This window comes from Pezoporus wallicus, unplaced genomic scaffold (genome assembly GCF_028554395.1).
Source record: "Pezoporus wallicus isolate ANWC-B61680 ecotype Strahan unplaced genomic scaffold, APGP_CSIRO_Pwel_v1 scaffold_6362, whole genome shotgun sequence".
In the NCBI taxonomy this organism is placed as follows: domain Eukaryota; kingdom Metazoa; phylum Chordata; class Aves; order Psittaciformes; family Psittacidae; genus Pezoporus; species Pezoporus wallicus.
In genome coordinates, this window is record NW_026637663.1 from 8,260,370 (window position 1) to 8,279,571 (window position 19,202).

General features: G+C 38.0%; 1 protein-coding gene across 1 annotated transcript in view; it reads right to left on the bottom strand.

Annotated features, from left to right (window-relative positions):
* GALNT2 (polypeptide N-acetylgalactosaminyltransferase 2) overlaps positions 1–19,202 on the bottom strand; it is a 100,263-nt gene that overhangs the window by 13,694 nt on the left and 67,367 nt on the right. Inside the window, exons 7-10 of the mRNA XM_057407024.1 lie at positions 15,832–15,953; positions 8,517–8,604; positions 4,606–4,693; positions 3,956–4,059 (exon numbers count right to left, since the gene is read on the bottom strand). Of these exons, the coding sequence (XP_057263007.1) occupies positions 3,956–4,059; positions 4,606–4,693; positions 8,517–8,604; positions 15,832–15,953 (402 nt within the window). The remainder of the gene's footprint in view (positions 1–3,955; positions 4,060–4,605; positions 4,694–8,516; positions 8,605–15,831; positions 15,954–19,202) is intronic.

The window sequence follows — 19,202 nt, forward strand, 5'->3', positions numbered from 1 at the left end:
TGAACATGGGACAAGAGGCAAAAGTAATTTTTAAAGCAACTGAACATGACATTCTTTCTGTACATTTTTCACAATACTGACTTCAGGTTTTTTTTATACATATATAGATAATTGCAGGCTTCCCCATATCTAGCTCATTTTGTACCATACGCCTCTGCTTTCACAATTTGAGCAGTAACAGTTTTCTTGTTCCACTTTGAAGTTTTACGCACTTTTGCTAGACAGTTCATACAGTTATTAGCTCAACATGACAGGATGCTGCACTTGGTGAGGACAGCCTAGTGAAAGACAGGGAGATCTCAAAGACAAAGGGTTTGGCATTAGGAAACCAAGTACGGACCAAATGCTTGAAATCTAGTACCGGCCTAATCTAAGTATTATTACATATAATTATATTATATATATTATTACATACACACCTTTGAAATGACGTAAAGTGAGATTCTTGTTAAAAATAAAGGTCAATGTGGTATGCCTAAAGCTCACTCTTTTTTAAATGATACATTTGAAGGTTTAATCCAAAGAGTCACTGTCACCTATTGAATATATTTAGGCATTGAAAAAGTATTTTTGTTTTAGAAGTAATTTAGAAATATCTTTTGTCAACTTTTCATTAGGCATAGCTGCTTCTACTGTGTATGTTAATTTGATTAATTCTCCCTCCATAAACTCCCAGAAATATCAACCTATATTTTTCACACCTTAGACTCTGAAAAATCCCCAAAATAAAACTGAAAATGATGAAAAATAGTTCTATGGGAAAGACAGCAAAGGAATACTAAGTAGAGAGAGAAGCAAACTAATTTTTACTTGCACCAACATGGATTCTAGAGCCTTTTAAAGCAGTAATGTACATCAACTACAACTTCAAGAAAACCCAGAAACTCCTTCAAGACATGTTTTTTTGCCATGCTCAAACAGTGGGAGAAGTGATACTATTGTAACAATTTCAGTGGACCCAGTTTTTCATTAAAAAGGCATAAAACAGCATGTCAAACATTCTTTAGTTGCATGAGATAGTGCGAGACCTCTCAGTAACAGACTGCTCATTTTATTGTAGTGTGTCATTGATACACAAGATAGGAAATGTCTTACTTGCTTCCCGATTTAAGCAAAATTAAGAAAAGCCTAAGTTTTCAAATTAGACCCAAACCTTCTAAAGAGTCCACCCTGTTCTCCAGTGTACTCCAATTTTCCTATGCTTATCAAAAAAGCATTGTAAAGAGTCTTAGAATTAGAGTTTACAAATTCAAGACAAGACTGAACAAACTTTGATCCATGTTTTGTACAGAAAACACATTATCAGTCACATCTAGCAATAATCTGAAAACTGGGTCTTCATGGCAAAAGCTCTCTCCTTGCTAATTTAGACAAAACACTGCAGGTCCATCTTGAAATTTGTAAAGTTGACATTATACTAATGTGAACAAAATCTTATAGACCAGCTGCTCTGCACATGCTTGAAAGAAAAATGCTATGTTTTATAAAGCATAAAAATAACATACAGAACTATTTTGCAAGTCCCTCTATCAGGTTATCTGCATATGACATGAAGTTGCTGATACAGAGATATACTTGAGAGTAAAGAGGCCTGATGAGCGCTATGTTGAATTTTAAACTGCACATCACAGATTTCTGGTATCTGGTGCATGTGTCATTTATTGCCAATTAAATCATATGCCATGTGATTTTTACTTGTCATCAGTTAGTCTGGCAGCTACGAAGAAATCATTAGCTGTCTGCTGTACTGACTGACTTTGCCTTTTCAAGGAGCAGAGAGAAGGCACCCCAAAGTCTCCATCTCCTCCTTCCCATGAAGGAGGGGGAACAGAATGCAGCAGGAGCAGCAGTGACAGCTTTTTGCATGTAGTCTTCTCACCTTGACTGGGGAGCTGTTGCTTGTGCCCTTTCCTGCTATCAAGGCCTCAATTATCAAAGCATAGAAGCAGCTGCTAAATTTCCAGAAAAAAACTCAGTCACTCAAGTACATGCTTGAAGCTAACCAAATATTTCAGTGCTCTAGTGGCAAAAAAAGTGAGCGCAAGTATTGCTGTAGTAAGTTTATCCAATGACTTTCCAGGACATTAAAAAAAATGAAAAATTATGATATTCATATTAACACAATTTAGCAACATACAGCCAAAACAGTGAGAAAAAGAAAGACAGAAAGTAACTGCTCAAAACACATCAGAGGTTTCTTTGGTACACTGCATAGAAAAGTTAGAGACTGGACTGCAAGGATGCCAATTCCAGGCTTGAAGTTCCTTAAAGGAGTGTTAAGCATTTGGTTACCATGCCTCCATACTTAGTGTACTTTCTACAGCAGACATTTCCTGGCAGGCCACGCATATGCTCAATGCGTAAACATATTTCAGCAACTCAAAATACTCATGAGCTTTTTACAAGTTGAAAGTATTTTAGTATTTTGCAGCTAGCACGTGCAGTAGAAAAGTTTCTAGACTTAGAGCTGATCCTAAAACACACCACTTCGAATGTCTGAGATGCATTTCTACCCTAGAAAACTACAGTAATGACAGACTGGAAGTCTTGAGAAGTTGTAGACTTCTGCTCTTCTCAAATCTTTTTTATCTTAATACAAGTAATACCATTCTTAACTGGAGAAAAACTTTGTTTAATACTGTAATGCAGAAAATAAAAAAAAAAACAAACAACCACTACTAAAGACAGATCTAACCACAAGGTCAAAGAAGAAATGGCTAAAATACAAGTTCTTGCAGCCACTCCTCCCTCTTCCCTAAACACAACTCACTGAAACATCTGAAAATGAGGAACTAGGGCAAAATTGTCCTCTCAACCAGAATTATCTCATAGGGCCAAAGCAGGTGTACAGAATTACTTAGTTCAGATGCCAGGCAGTATGATATTATTAAGAAATAAATTATTCTTCAGTCAGCTAAGTGTTGATTTTTTTAAGATGTATGCAAGAACATTAAACTCATGAACTCCTGCGTTCTACTTTTCACAATTTAATTTCAGCAACATCTTAAAATATGCCTTACATGGCCAGCATTTAAACAGGATCCTGCCCCTCTAATTGCTCTCATGAGACCTTACTTAGAGTACCGTGTGCAGTTCTGGTGTTCTCAACATAAAAAGGACATGGAACTGTTGGAACAAGTCCAGAGGAGGGCTATGAGGATGATCAGGGGCTGGAGCACCTCCTGTATGAAGATGGGCTGAGAAAGTTGGGGCTGTTCAGCCTGAAGAAGAGAAGGCTGCGTGGAGACCTCATAGCAGCCTTCCAGTAGCTGAAGGGGGCCTATAAGGATGCTGGGGGGGACTCTTCATTAGAGACTGTAGTGATAGGATAAGGGGTAACAGGTTTAAACAGGGGAAGTTTAGACTAGAAGTTTAGATTAGATATAAGGAAGAAATTCTTTACTGTAAGGGTGGTGAGGCACTGGAATAGGTTGCCCAAGGAGGTTGTGAATGCTCCATCCCTGACAGTGTTCAAGACCAGGATGGACAGAGCCTTGGGTGGCATGGTTTAGTGTGAGGTGTCCCTGTCCATGGCAGAGGGGTTGGAACTAGATGATCTTAAGGTCCTTTCCAACCATAACTATTCTATGATTCTATAATGAGAAACTTTAGATGAGGATACAACATTAAAACAAGACTGCCATTTTGAAAGCAATTGTCCATCTACATTCAGTAATTCTTTATCAACCAAAGTCCATTACAAAAAAATAAAAGTGAAAAGATTCCTGCTTAATGAACAAATACTTTTATTCTTCCATATTTAGCACATAATTCCTACCTTGTTTTATTTTTCTCCATTGAAATAAACTTTTTTGATTTTGCCAATACTGCATGTGAAGATCTAACTCTGGTTTTAAACTTCCTTGCACAAAATCAGGAAGACCATAACTCTGACACTAAAGGCAACGACAAAACCTACTTTCAAGACTGATCCCAAAGTAAATAATATACATACCCAAGTTTTCTCCACCCCAAACATCCATCATCATGTCATACTTCCCTAGTTCTTCAAAATAGGATTTGTCCATCACAAACAAGCCACCAGCTATCATGGGTGTCCTAAAAAAACAAGAAACAATGCATGAAATACAGAACCATGAGCTGGGAGGTAACTATTATTTGCATCTCAAGATTAATACATCCTTGGGAAAAAAACAAAAAACTGCAACGCTTTCAAATGCTAATTGTGCATCTAACACATTAAATGTTGCCTGCACACATTCCTATGGCATATAAGGTGTTATGACTACCTTCTGAAGTAGTCCCCGAATCTCCATTTGGCTCACCAGTTCCTTATGTGAAGTGGGGCAATTTGTGCCAGCAATAAAACATTAAAACTGATACTCTATTTTTAGCCCTCAAGACATACCAACTATGTTTTGGTTCTACTTTTTGTGAAGAGTAAATTGTCTATCAGTGTGCTTTAAAGTATTTTTTTAAATATAATTTTGAGAGTCACATAACATTACATAAATTTGAAGGAAATTTCAGTGCTAGAGAAGCTATAGTAAAGATCCCCTCTCTGACTCAGAGAACATGATTTCTAACTTTTTTTAGCTGAAAACTACATGCTGATAGAGAAAAGACGTGGCGGTACAGACATACTTTATGGGAGCTACAGGATTTCCTTGTCGTGCTCTTCTTTGCTCTGGTGTCATGTAATCCCATTTGAACACCAGGTTCCAATCAAAGCCTTCAAGAAGAAAATATTAGAGTAGGATGTTAGAAAGGCTGTGGTCATCATTCAACTTGTAGTAACATAATGTTAACTGAAAGCACTGGGAACTGTAATTTAAATTAAAAATTTAAACTTGTACAAACTTCTGGGAAGAAAATAAACAAGTAGGAGAATAGATGAAAGGTAAAGAAGATGACAGAACAATAAAAAAAAAGTAATCTCAAATACAAAATAATGTTGCTTTCTCCTGTTGCCATCTATTACACAAAGTAAGAAACCCAGTCAACAAGTGACAAAGCAAAAGCTTTATACACATCTCATTACCCTTACATCAAATAAATTATCACATCAAGATCTTCTAGCCACTACAAATGTTTCCAGCATTCCTTACTGTACAATTGCATTTCAACTCTCATCAAATATTTATGTTTACAGGCTTTTTGCACTACCCTTGGTAGTCCTCCATCAGCAGGAGCTCTCTATCATACAGGTCACAACAGGTTACATCCCACTTCTCTTATTAACATTCATGCAACGTCCTGCTTTCTCCCACTGTATGCTTTCATGTGCATCATTTTTTAAACCTGAGGCAACCACTAGAGGACCAAAATCTTACTTCCCTTACGTATGCACATGTATGCATGTACACACAGCAACAGTTGGTCTGGTCCTTTCGCGAATTAAGCACAGAAGCACATAAAGACCATTAGAATAAACAAGACTGATAGGTCACCTAGAGCAGCGAAAGCTGACAGCCATTTGAATTACCTCCTTTAGGCAGCGATACATGGCTGGTATAAGACAAACTTCCTATAGGAAACACTTTCGTAACAGTTTTTGAGCTGGGTTAGGCCCATAAGCATGAACACTTGTTTAAAAACTATGCAAGGTCCACAGCCCTCTCCCTGTACACCTGGGAGACACAAATCAGCCTTATATGAAGTGCCTGCTGCCAAACACATTTAGATCCTATGAGGTCATGTAATGAATGATTTCCAGATCTCTGGTGCACAGATGTCAATAGTTTTCTTTATCCAGCATAAAGATAAGGCAATTACTTTGTAGGGAAATGGGGGAAAAGCTAAGGTAAACACACAACAAATACAGTCCTACAAACTATCTGTCTGCATCCGCAAATGTGTAGTAATGATTAATGTGGGGAGCTGAAAACTAAACAGTTTTCGGTTTAACTCACAAGATATTTATCTCACGCACACAAAATACAGAAATTATCCTAAACAGTCTTCACAGAATGCATGCCAACTCTTTCTCTCCATGTTTGAGTATCTTATGAACTGCTGCACTGTAAAAATGAAAGACCATCTAACTACTCCAAAACTCCAAGTAGCAAAACAGTAAAATTACTACAATCTATATTACTGCAAAGCCTCCAGCATGGAAAGTAAAATGAGCTCCAATATTTCGCTGCAGTTAAAAAGTCACATTTCATCATACATGCCCAGCAAAATTACTTGCATCTGGGAGAACTTAAAAAACCCTACTGTTCTCCAACAGAAGTGGTAGAGATAGAGTTACATACACTCTAGTGAACACAAGGGGTCTCTTTTGGAACACAACACTCTTGCAAATGCTGAACAAGTGTATGAATTGTCTACCCATAAAAATAGTTTTCCGTCTCCATTTTCACTGACTCTGGGAAAAACCTGCATTCAATGAGATAATATCAGTAACTCTGTAAAAGAAGTATTTTTAAACACAAGTGCATATCCAATATGAAATTCTATCCAGTGTAAACCGCATTGCAGGCATACTCTAAATTATTAGATCTTGGTTAACTACAGTTTATTCCAGTAATTAAAGTCCTTCTCAGAGCAGCATAAACACTTTGGCAAATCCCTCCTCAAAAATAATTTGTAACATGAAGTGCATGGATTTAGTGCTGGCCAGACTTGCCAATTGTTTCAGCTCTGTCCACTTTAAAAGTTTGTAGCATTTGCTGGGTTCCTGGTCTTGGGTGATTAAGCCCTCTCAAAACAGAGCAGACAAATGCTGTCCCAGCTGTCCATGCTTCACACAGATACTGTATCTGAGGTTGAAAGCATAGTTTGATTTCCATGTTTAGACTTGGCCCCAGTGAAAAGTGTCCTGGGATGCCAAATGCAGTAGTGCCTCTAACATAGTAATCTGTCCTCTGAGAACTGAAGAGAAATCTATTATTCATGTTTCAACAGACCCCCAGATAGCTTTAAACACTGGTACACGCAAAATTTCTGTTGTTAGCATTAAAAAAAAAAAAGCTACTTCACACTCCTCAATCCAGAAGTACAGAGGCCACATACACTTTAAAAAAAATATATATATAAATAATCTATTGCTATTGTGTATGAGGGGAGAAAATAAGCACTAAGATGGTTTAAAAAAGAAAAGAAAGAAAAAAAAAGAGGGAAACTTAGTTCCAAAGATGAAGCATGAAAAGCAGTAACAAGTGAAATGATATCTAAATCTTTTCCCACTTCACTTGGGAAGAATTAAAGAGCATGAACCCTGCAGGAACCAATCAAAGATTTCAATGAAAGAATTCCTCCTCCTACTGCAGACAACAATAAGATCCACATAATGGTACAGAGATTTCCATACTCTAAGTATATGAATAGATTGGGTAAAAGACTTAAGGTTTTAATAAAGCTGGCACACGGATAATAGCACAGAACTATACATTAGCATACTGTGAATATATGCACTGTAGGTCTTATTTCAAAATGTTAATTAAAAGGATACAGAACCTCTCACTTCCATATCACTGATGAATTGAAGCATATGCAACATTACACAAAGATTGCTTTTATTATAGTTTATTGGAACAATGCTTGGTGGCCAGTTAGAGACTAGTAACTGAAAGAACAGACTTGAAATTGTTTTTTCCATTCCTTGCTCAAGAAAGCCTATTCAGAAAAAGTGTGAAAACAGCGCTGTACAATTTCCATGTCGTGGCTCATCTTATATCTTTATGCAGCCAGTTCAGTTTCCAGCATTGTGAGAACAATTATTAAAAAAAGGGGGGGAAGGACGCGCTGAGAACAGCTACTTCACATGCTAGGGTCTTGCTAACAGGGAAAAAAAGCTTTAAAAACTTGTAATAAGTAAGGATTTTAGTGTGGTTGTCCTCCTTCTCTTTGACAAAGCAGAGGGGAGGATTGATTGATTTATTTATTCCTATCGGGGGGTTCACAAGTCTTTTTACTATTTGCTGTCAACAGTTTAAACTAGCTAGATGGAGAGAAACTGAGGTACTTCTAAACTCAATTTAACAGGGAATTTTGTAATGGTAAATGTTTAAACACTACAAATTTTCATGGTCACATGTTACCCTCTTCACAATTCCAGATCATAGCTAACAAAAACATTTCTCTTTTAAACACATTCCAAAGCTTTCTGCTTATTCAGAAGAGTTTAATTTTTTAAGCAAACCAGCATCTTGAAATAAAAACTCATAGGCACCGCATTGCTGGTGGGCTTCTAAGCTAGTGAGCAATGAAAGCCTGTCCTATCTAAAAAGAGAATCATAAGCTCTGGCCATAAGCTTATTCTGACACATTTACACAATCCTACAAACATCGGAGCAAGTCTTGCACATTGGTAAAAGGAAGCATAAACTTTTAAGGATTAGTATAATAAAGATGAACTGTTTTAAAGCAGAGGCCAGTAAGGTCAATTAAAATCAAAGCCTATAAACAAGTGACCTACAGGACTTAAAACTAGATACATGAAAGGGAAGAACAGTACATTAACTGCCCATTCCACAATTGCAGTGATTATGAGCTTTGATTCTTGATGCCTTTTTTCTGTTTTAAATCTATATTCCAGTACAGGTACATACCGCCTTTTAAATCAGCTGACGCCCCCACGTACTGGAAGTTGTCCATATTAATTACATCAATAATAGGAGACACAACTCTGGTCTTGTCCTAAAATAAATATTAGAAAGTAATATTGAAATAAGGAAATCAATATATAAAGATTCAGGCAGAATGAGATGTTGAACAGTTCAGCAGGATTTCATTAGCACTTCTTCCCCAGCTCTCCCCCTACTTCAACTTGCGGATCTGAATAGCCTGAACTACAAACAGCCTTGCTCAGCACTGCTTCATAAAGGAGAAACCACACAATACGGCTGGGAAAACTCTTCTGTGCTAGGCTACTTATATTTAAGTAATCCCCCTCTTCTGACTTGCTCTTGAAGAAGGCAGCAAACTTGTAGTTCTAAAGGCACTCGAGCACACAATGCTTCCATTCTTACTTTTAAACCTGCTCAAAGAAAAGAAGCATCCAGGCAATTCATATTTTCCACAGCAAATCTCCCTAGCCACGCAGTATGCTAGAATCTTATCATTTCAACCTTTATGGAACACTTAGGCCTTTCTGCAGTCAGAAAAGTCTTAGGTTTATGCTAATCCATTCAACACTAGAAGAATCACACTTCACAATCGGATATTTAGATAGCAAAGAGAACCTAAAAACACCTCAGACTAATGAATGCTATTAACCTCCAGCAGCCAAGATTAGAGTGGTACAGATAGCACATTTCCCTGGCCAACCATGATCTCATATACTACTCTGAGCAATGCTATAGTTTAAGAAAAATAAAACAAAAAAAATCTTTCCAACAGCTCCACATGCATCATCCAGTAGGATCACAGACTCTAAAAAAAATGTACTCTAAAAAAAATGAGACTCATCTAATATTAGAAATGCAGTATCATGGTTAAGCTAGTTTGTCTCCGTGATTTACTGCGGAAAAAAAAGAAATTACATCTACACACTGAAGCGTAATTTCTATAGCATTTTGGTTGATTTCAAAATAGAAGTTTGAGCTCCACAAGTTAACATCATTCAAGGAGCACAGATAACTTCAGAACAGTGTATCACCAAATCTGTGAATATAAAAGAAACCAGTTTTGAACAGGAGTAATTTTGCTATCTCTGTTACAGAGAAACAGTTCTCGTGGCTATAAACCATACCAACCTAGACATGTCCATCTTAAGAATTTATTCCATAAATATGTCTTCAAACAACAATACATATATTCTGAACAGTGGTTCAGCAACGCATCCCTTTGCTAATGAGTATCACACAGAACAGATTGGAACCTGATTAGTATGAGAATAGCTTGAGCTCATAACAAGAGACTTAGAAGCAATTCTTAGTCAAATGCTTTGCTTGGTCCAATAAGGACATTAAACACCCATTCTCATTTATTGAATCTTAATTATGCAATCTATGCTGATTTTAATAAGCCCTAATTACAATTGGCTTTTACTAGGTCATTCTGCCTGAGTGAGCAAAAGGTCACTAACTTCTGTATTAGCCAAAAGGAGAATCCAAGTGAATTCAAGAGAAGCTGAGCTGAGGATTAAGCTAAAAGCTGAAGACTCACAGAATCACAGAATCAACTAGGTTGGAAAAGACCTTTAAAACCATCAAGTCCAACCATTACCCCAGGACTGCCAAGACCACCACTAAAGCATGTCATTGAGTGCCTCACCTATATGGTTTTTGAACACTTCCAGGGACAGTGATTCTACCACTTCCCTGGAAAGCCTGTTCCAATGCCTGATCACCGTCTCTGTGAAGAAATGTTTCCCAATATCCAATTTAAATCTCCCCTGGTGCAGCTTGAGGCCATTACTTCTTGTTCTATCGCTTATTACTTTGAAGAAGAGACTGACACCCACCTCACTACAACCTCGTTTCAGGTAACTGTAGTAGAGAGCAGTAAAGCTCCCCCTTGAGCCTTCCCTTCTCCAGACTACACAACCCCAGTTCCCTCAGCCGTTCCTCATAAGACTTGTTCTCCAGACCTTTCATCCAGCTTTGTTGCCCTTCTCTGGACCCACTCCACCACCTCAATGTCTGTCTTGTAGTGAGAGGCCCAGAACTGAACACAGGATTTGAGATGCGGCCTCACCAGTGCCGAGTACAGGGGGAGGATCGATGCCCTGGCCCTGTTGCCATACTATTTCTCATACAGACCAGGATGCTGTTGGCCTTCTTGGCTGCCTGGGCACTCTGCTGGCTCACAGCCAGCATCACTGTAGATTTCTACGTTCCTTTTAAGTATGACTGGGGCTATACCATCCGAGACAAATACGTGCTTTTATGCGGGATATAACAAAATTTAATCAGGTCTGCCACTAAGCTTAGTCTAAAGCAAACTAGAAAAAACAGGGACAAGAGAGACCAATCTGTCGTATTCCTCCATCAATCACCTCTAACTTCTGCTTCTGTTAGCTGTAGCCCTGTTTGTAATGCAAGCATACAATTTTGCTAACTGTTGTAGCTGAGAGGCAATTACGATTTACTACACCTTCACTGCAAAACACTAATTGTGTTGGTATGCCCCCCTATACCATTAAAGCACTTCAGGTGCACCCATGACCTTATTTTAGGCATTCTGTATACAGTATGAGAATTAGGAAACTCCTTTATTTATTAGTCAAGCTATCCAGCCTATCTAATTATTCACAATATACCCATCAGCATGAATTACAAAACTGAAACCATCCTTCCTTTCTTTTCCCCCCTCTTTCCTTAGCTGGGTTGGCTTATACATCTATGCCCATCTTAAAGAAAAACTTTTCTGGCAAAACTCTGCATTTTTCTTAAATGCTTCTATTTGGTACAATTGACCCTGGTGGTAAAAGTTGCCCAAACTGTTAGGTGTCACATCAGGTAAAGCTTCAGTTAGGCTTCAATTTGCCTCCCCCATGCTGAGTAAGTAGGTAGGACTCTGTGTCTGTGCATTTAAGATTTCCTCAAACTTTTGCTGTTGGTCTGATTAATTCTATTAATATCAGTGCAACACCACACTAACACCACTTACTACACCTAATACATTATTTAAACAACTTCCACTTGTTTCTCTGACAGACAAATACCCAAGTTGTGAGCATTCAGTTCATTGTATAACCCCACTTTGTTGGCTTGGAAACATGCTGTTCCTGTCATGATCTGAAATTATAGATTTGCTCTAGCAGCAAAGCAGACAAAAGACTTGCACATTCTGAAGGGGATGCTTTGCAGAGCACCACAAAGTTTTTAATGCAGAGATTGCTAAAAAGAGCTTGTGAGTCTCTCAAGTACAGCAAGTTAATTTCACTTAAAACACTAAAAAGCAGCTGCTCCCTTTAAATTATCCTACAAGAAGACACTTACTTATCTACAGGGTGATTGAACTAGAAATCTTTCAGAGCGGTTGACACCATAACTTATCATGGAAAATACAATTGTAAAACCATGTGCACCTTGATGAAGATAATGGAAAGAAACAGCCTGTGAATACTGCAAGTCTCTACTGCCTGGAAGTCTGTAGCAGACAATTTTATCTCCATATTTCATTAGGAAGTTATGCATGCTCTAGACAGTTAGACTATTACATATTATTCTCATAAACCATCAGAAATTATCCTCAAGATTGTGCATACATTGCTTCCTTCCTCCCACCCCCCAAAAAAAACCCAAACCACTTCAAAGATTAAGCTACACAAGACTCTGAAGATAAAATATGAATATATCCTTTCAGCATTGTGGCAGTTAAAAGTTGACTCATTCAAGGTCGCAAAAATCAGATATGAGAAAGGGATCCACACCTCATTTCTTAATCTTAGATCTTCCTGCTTTTTAATATCTTTTTTGTTTAAAAATACCTTCCTGAAAGTGATATAGGATTTACAGTTATGCTATGAAAACAGATTAGAACAGTTCTGCAACAGAATCTTTAAATTCTTATTTTTTCTCATATAACTGATTTACAAGAATAGAATGTCAAAGTGCTTAGAAATTTGAAATGGAAAAAGCCAAGTAGACAAATGTTCATGAAACAGCTAGTAGCTACCAGTGTTCTCAAGACTCTGTATGCTTATTAATATGTTGACTTTTGGGGAAATCAAAGGGTTAACCCCTACTGTCTCCTCATTAATCTCCCCTAACACACACAAGTCTAGAGGGTATAAAAGGTAACCTTAGGGAACCAGCAGAAAAACATTCTCTGGGAGAGAACAAAGAGGGAGAACATAGACCAGCTCCAACGTATCTGGGTATCCATACACGTATGAACTCAAATACTCACCTTGTATGTATGTTGCTTCTGCTTTAAGCCTTTGTTCAAATTTCTGAAGAAAAATCCCCACCAGTGCCAGACCCCTCTAGAAATGCTAAGCAAGCACGGTCAACAGACTAAGATACTCTAACCAGGAAATCATCTCAAAGAAAAATAACTGTGGGATGGACCATCATTCAACTGAAGAGGAAAGCTTGATGTCTCAAGTGTTCCTAACAAGCAAGATCTCAGAGACACAGATTTCTGAAGTGGCTGCAGCACATCAGATAGAGTAATATATAGCTCATTCAATTCAGACTGTTCCTTGTAAGCCATAAATTTTTAAACTGTAACACACACAACTAATCCCCCAAAAGTCTGACAGAATGAAATGCCAACAGGGCAATTCTAGACCAAATGGAGAAAAGAAGAAACCTACACTTTCCACCATATACAGAACAAATATAGCAGCACATCAGAAAATACTGTATTAATGCATATTAGTCCTGACCTGAAAAAGTCACCTTTGAGCCCAGAGCAGAAATGACTTCATATCTATTCAGTTTATTGTCACTGAGACTATCAAGAAAACACTCCCAATTAACAGCAAGTAACAGATTGTCTGCACAGTGAGCTAAATCAATCCATTTAAAATAACAAAGAACTATCATATACTACATGTAAACATTATCCATGCCTTAATCATTTGAACAAGCAGAAAGCTTAGAAGCTATGTCATCAATCCCCATGCCTGTTGGTTGAGAATCTAGTCCCAGATAAAAGTAAACTGGAATTCCACATCAATTATTTAACAGTACATCAAACTTTTAGGAATGTAACTGTACTCATACAGGTGAAAACAATTAGTGTTTATCATAGTGACAATGGTGAGGAGCAAATTTTGAAGGATCTACTAATGTATGTGCTGCTAAAAAGTAGCTGCTGCACAAAGCAAATTATGCACCAGTTTTTCCCATCAAGTATACCACATACAATGATGCGTCCTAACAAAACTGTCAACAATTTAATAAGAGGGTTTACATTCAGCATTTACACAAAAAGGCCTGAAAACAGTTCCCAAATCCCAGAATCCATTAGTGCTTTACCTGCAGGCATACTCAACTTCCTTTCGAAATATATTTAATGCCTTCCAATTTATTTTTCTGGTTAGTTACAAAGAAATTCCCCAACACTTTTGAGTCTGTAGCACTGTACACAGGGGAAAAAAAAAAACCACAACAAACCAGAAGGAATTGCTACATTACTCACACAAAGGCTTTGTAAGCTCTAGGTCCTTTAATAGTATCCAGGTTTGAACTGATTAGTTATTTCTGCTCCAAAACAGGATTAGGCAACTTACAGTATTACTGAAATACACAATGAATACAATGAACTGAGACCAATTGTATGAGGTTAAACAAGGCTCAGTGCTAGGTCCTGCACTTAGGTCACAACAACCCCATACAACACCACAGGTTTAGGGAAGAGTGGATGGAAAGCCGCCTAGTGGAAAAGGACCTGGAGGTGTCTGTTGACAGCTGTCTGAACATAAGCCAGCTTGGGCCCAGGCAGCCAAGGAAGCCAAGGGCATCCTGGCTTGTATCAGAAACAGTGTGGCCAGCAGGACTAGGGAAGGGATCGGCCCCATGTACTCAGCACCTCAAAACCTGTGTTCAATTTTGGCCCCCTCACCACAAGACAGACATTGATGTCCTGGAGTGTGTCCGACAAAGGACAAAGGGTCTAGAGCACAAGTGTGATGAGGAGTAGCTGAGGGAACTTGGATTATTTAGCCTGGAAAAAAAGGAGGCTCAGGGATTACCTGATCGCTCTCTGCAACTACCTGAAAGGAGGTTGCAGCAAGCTGGGTGTCAAGTCTCCTCTCCCAAGTAACAAGCGATAGGACAAGAAGAAATCTCCTCAAGTTGCACCAGGAGAGGTTTAGACTGGATAATAGGAAACATTTATCCACCAGAAAGGTTGTCAAGCATTAGAAGAGGCTGCCCAGGAAAGTGGAGTCACCATCCCTGGAGGTATTTAAAAGGCATTGTCATTGTTTAAAACGCATCTAGACATGACACTTATGGACATGGTTCAGTAGTGGTCTTGGCAGTGCTAGTTTAACTAGTTTGGACATGATCTTAAAGATCCTTTCCAACCTAAATGATTTATACATATGATTCTGTAAAGCATCACAGAACCAAACAAAATAAGGAAAATCAGTCATCAATTGACAGCTTCTCTATTGGCATGCTGAATATATGGGGTTACCTTCCTTTTTCCACCCCCTCTCCTTTCTGGGGGCAAATACAAAGAAAAGCATAGGTAGGATGAGCAAAGACCTGGCCATTAACGACACAGTACTTAGAGCAACACCATTTTGATCAGGAGCATTCTGAAATTAACTGCTTCCCCTTACAGGAAGGGGAGTTTACCAGAAAGGGAATGCAATTAAGAAAGAAGAAAAACCCTGTTGTCTTGAGTGTTCCCCAGTGCTTTTGGGGATCACACTTGATTCACTTTCCACTTCAAATGAGTTTCTCCAGAGGAAGTTAACAAGTATAACCAGTCCCTCGAGAAAATACTACACTTTCACTCTCAATCCTCTCAATTGCTTTTCTGGGACGCAGACTAAGTGTCATTTTCACAGAAGCTGAGAGCCCACAGTCCCTGCTGATTTCCACGAGGATTTTGGCTTCACAGCTCAACCTCTCTCCTATTATCACACTGAATCTCAATGAGGCATAAATACTCAGATAAACTGAATTACATTGAGATGATGTTGGTTGAGGAGAACTATACTTTGCTCAAAAGACTTTCAACACTTACTGAGGAGGTCCCTAAAGAACCAAAGAAGCATATATTTGAATTGCTCATAAAGATAGCAATAAATATTCAGATTTTATGCTCCAACGTTCACACATTAAATGAACAAAAATGTGTTTTAATCACCGAATACTCCAATCTCCTCCATCATCTCATTTCAGAGAAAAGGTTTCCTTATAAAAATGCATAAAATTAATGTAGTATAAAACAGATGGCTTTAAAATCTAAAAGCTACTCCTTCAGGAAATTACTTTAAAATTCTTTACTAACCTCAGCTACTCTTTCCAGAAGTGGTTCCAGCCAGTGTTCATTACATTCACAGTGACTATCCAGGAAGGTCAGCACTTTTGCCTGTGCTGCATCGGCACCTCTGACACGGGAGCGCATCAAGCCTGAGAAGTAAAGATATAAAGTTTTAAGTCCTTACTGAGGAAAACACAGTAGTGAGAACCTACTGCATTCCAAGTTAGTTGTGAATTAAATTACCCTATCTCAGACAGAACAAACACACTAGTTTCATTACCAAAATGAGACAGTAGTTAACAATTACTTCATACAAAACAGCCTGCAAGCTTCTAAGCTATTGCACCCTAGTCTACAGGTCTCAATCAATTTAACCAAGAGAACTGAAGTACCTTTTAAAGACAAGCGATACACAAATACAGCTGCATTGCAGTATTTGGTATTTAGATTGAATGATATTACAGGAAATGGTATTTATACTGATAAACATTACTCAAGATTGGTCCTAAAACCAAACCCCTTTCCTATAGTTTAGGACAGAATTATTAATTTATACTTTTTATATTTTTTAGGACAATTATTAATTTATACTCTCCACCTTTTTACCACCCACCATCTTGGTTCTCACCACAGTGTGTCCATTCTTCTATCAATTGCTTCCAGGAAGAATTAATTCATGTCTGAGAGCCTCCCCCTCACCCCTCCCTTTTAATTAGCTTCCCCCTGTGTTTCTTTCAAATCTTTTGTTTTGCAGTTTTTTTGGTTTGTTTTGGTTGGGGGTTTTTTTTGTTTTTTTTTGGTTTGCTTTTTTTTTTTTTGGGGGGGGGGTGTTACATGTCTTTTTTAATCTTATCTTGAAAATATTTCTTTAGGAAGAAACTTCTGGAAAAGCCAAAAGGTTCTTCTCTGTACCTCAATTACACAGATTCCCCCACTGGTTTACCCCGTTCCTCTCCTTCCTTCATTCTCTTTTGGTATTTGTTTATTGGATGACTTCACCATTCCTTAAAGCCCTTGCTATACATACACACAAACTCCAGAACATACCATCATATACATCAGTACAAAACAATAGCAAGCTTCCTCTAATTTCTTTGCAAAATTCCTCCTTGCTTTCCTCTGCTACTCCTCGAAATTCATCATTTCACTATCACTCAAGACCAGAGCCAAGTAATTACTTTACATTGTTTCCCAATAAATTTGTTCTGTTACCCCCCCAACTGAAACACTGTAAGAATCAAGCCCACTTCTTTTTATCTCCTTTACAAAATAAAACCTGCAAATTGGACTCTGCCAAATAGAACACAAGATGCTCAAGACAAAAACATTTTTGGCTCTGTCCAGCACTCTGCAACAGCATCATCAAGATCCTTGTATTATCTCTTACTCCAAATGTGAGCACTTCACTGTCGCAGATATGCGCTATGCTGAAGTACTCTTGGATAGTACTTCTACACCTTATCTGTGGTACATTGGCAGCTAACTGTGCCTCCCTGTTTTTATGCTGTCTCCCAGGCTCCAACCTTTGAACCTGTTCCGTTCAGTTTTTCTACATCAAACCAATCCTCATGCACTCTGGCTAAGTTTGTTTTATTTTTTCAGTTCCTCCTTCCAGAGCTTATTATTTCCAACTCACAATCTCATAGAACCTACTGTCTTGCTCTACTTCCACAGAAAACATACAGCAGTGTTTCTAATTTCAGATCTAAGGGGAAAAAAAAAAATGGAGGTGAACACTCGGGTCATTGAGTGCTCTACGATCACATTCAGTCTTAGAACTGAAAGAGTTGAGAAGATTCCACTGAATATTTATTCTGTAGACTACCACGCCCTCCAAAATGCATCTGCTCCCATGACAGGCTCTGGCCCTACACATGAGACTATATCACATTTCTGAAAGCAAGGCACTCTGTGTTATCCCCTCCACAGGCACCATCCTTTTATTTTAATTTTTGTTTAAAAACATGCTGCTTCCCTCTGTTGTTCATACTGCTGTGTTACTCACAGCATTTTACACTGGTTGATTTCACTGATCCTCTTAAATTTTAATTTGTATGTGCCCTATATACAATTAGTATATTTAATTAATTAGTATATAGAAGCCTAGAGTGAAAATGAAAAGCAAAGTAGCAAACTCAAGCATATCAAATCAGCAATAAAATGGAATGTTACAGCATTTTAATTATCACCTGGTTGCACACACGGATGACTGGGCAAAACTTTACACAAGTTTTGTACACAGTACACAAGGTCCTATGATAATAATTTAATCTTAATGTCATAAAAATACCACCTAAACTAGTACTGTACCTTTAACCTGTAAATAGCTATTTTCTGACATAGTAAAAAATTTGTCATATTGTACTTAAAAATATGCATCAGTATATCTGAAAATGAAATATGAATCTGTATATGTAGTACAACATATTTATAATTACTAAAAAACTAATATAAGTGTTACTTCAGTCTGCTTTTTTCCTTACTATTCCATTCCATCTTTAAGTCCTGTTCTGATCATAAAAATGACATTAACTTGCTCAGAACACTGCAACCATGGCAAGTCATAAAAGGCGTCCTTTCCTAACATGCCTCTGTTCATGAGCATATTCCAAATTAATTATTTAAACACAAAGAACTCATCAGTGTGCAACAACTTTAATTATGGGAGAACACATGTTTTGTGCATGTCATTTCCAGTTTCTGACAGTATGATGTTTCTAGCTGCTCCCCAGGCTAGGCTAGCAGCCTAGAAGATACAGTGCTTATAAAATTACACAAGCAAAACACATACTTGTTAATTCAGTAAGCTATTTCAATTGTCAACTCTGTTATTATTTCAAACAGCTGTAGAATAACAGTTGCCTACATCTAATACTTTAAGCTCCACAGCCAGGAAATTGTTGAGTGAAGGGCTCAGTGATATGAAACCGTAATTTAGAAAGCAACAAACAGAAAACAGAAGTGTAAGACGAGTTTGTTACATGGCTTCAGCAAATGTGGCACACCTGGTCCTGGCCCTGTTAGCAGCTCAAATCCTCTCGAGTCTGCCAAAACAAAGTATTCACTGGGCTGTCCATAAACTAAATTCTTAAAATGATCTCTAGGAAGGGAACCTGCCATAGAGAGGGCTATTTTTAAGCTGGATCATTTCAAACGTTCATACAGTTTACAGTGAGACCTTACATACAATGGGAGCAGCTTAACTGAGGATTCAGTACTGTAAGAGAAAGGAGAGGTTGAGGGTGAAAGGCAATTTCTCAAGTCAGCTTTCAGCATGAACGCCAATGGGCAACTGTGCACACAACAAACCAGAACTAATTAGAATCACTGTTTTGACTTCCACAGATGCATTTGGTTTTATTCCTTCCAACAGATCATTGATTTATAAAGTAAAAATA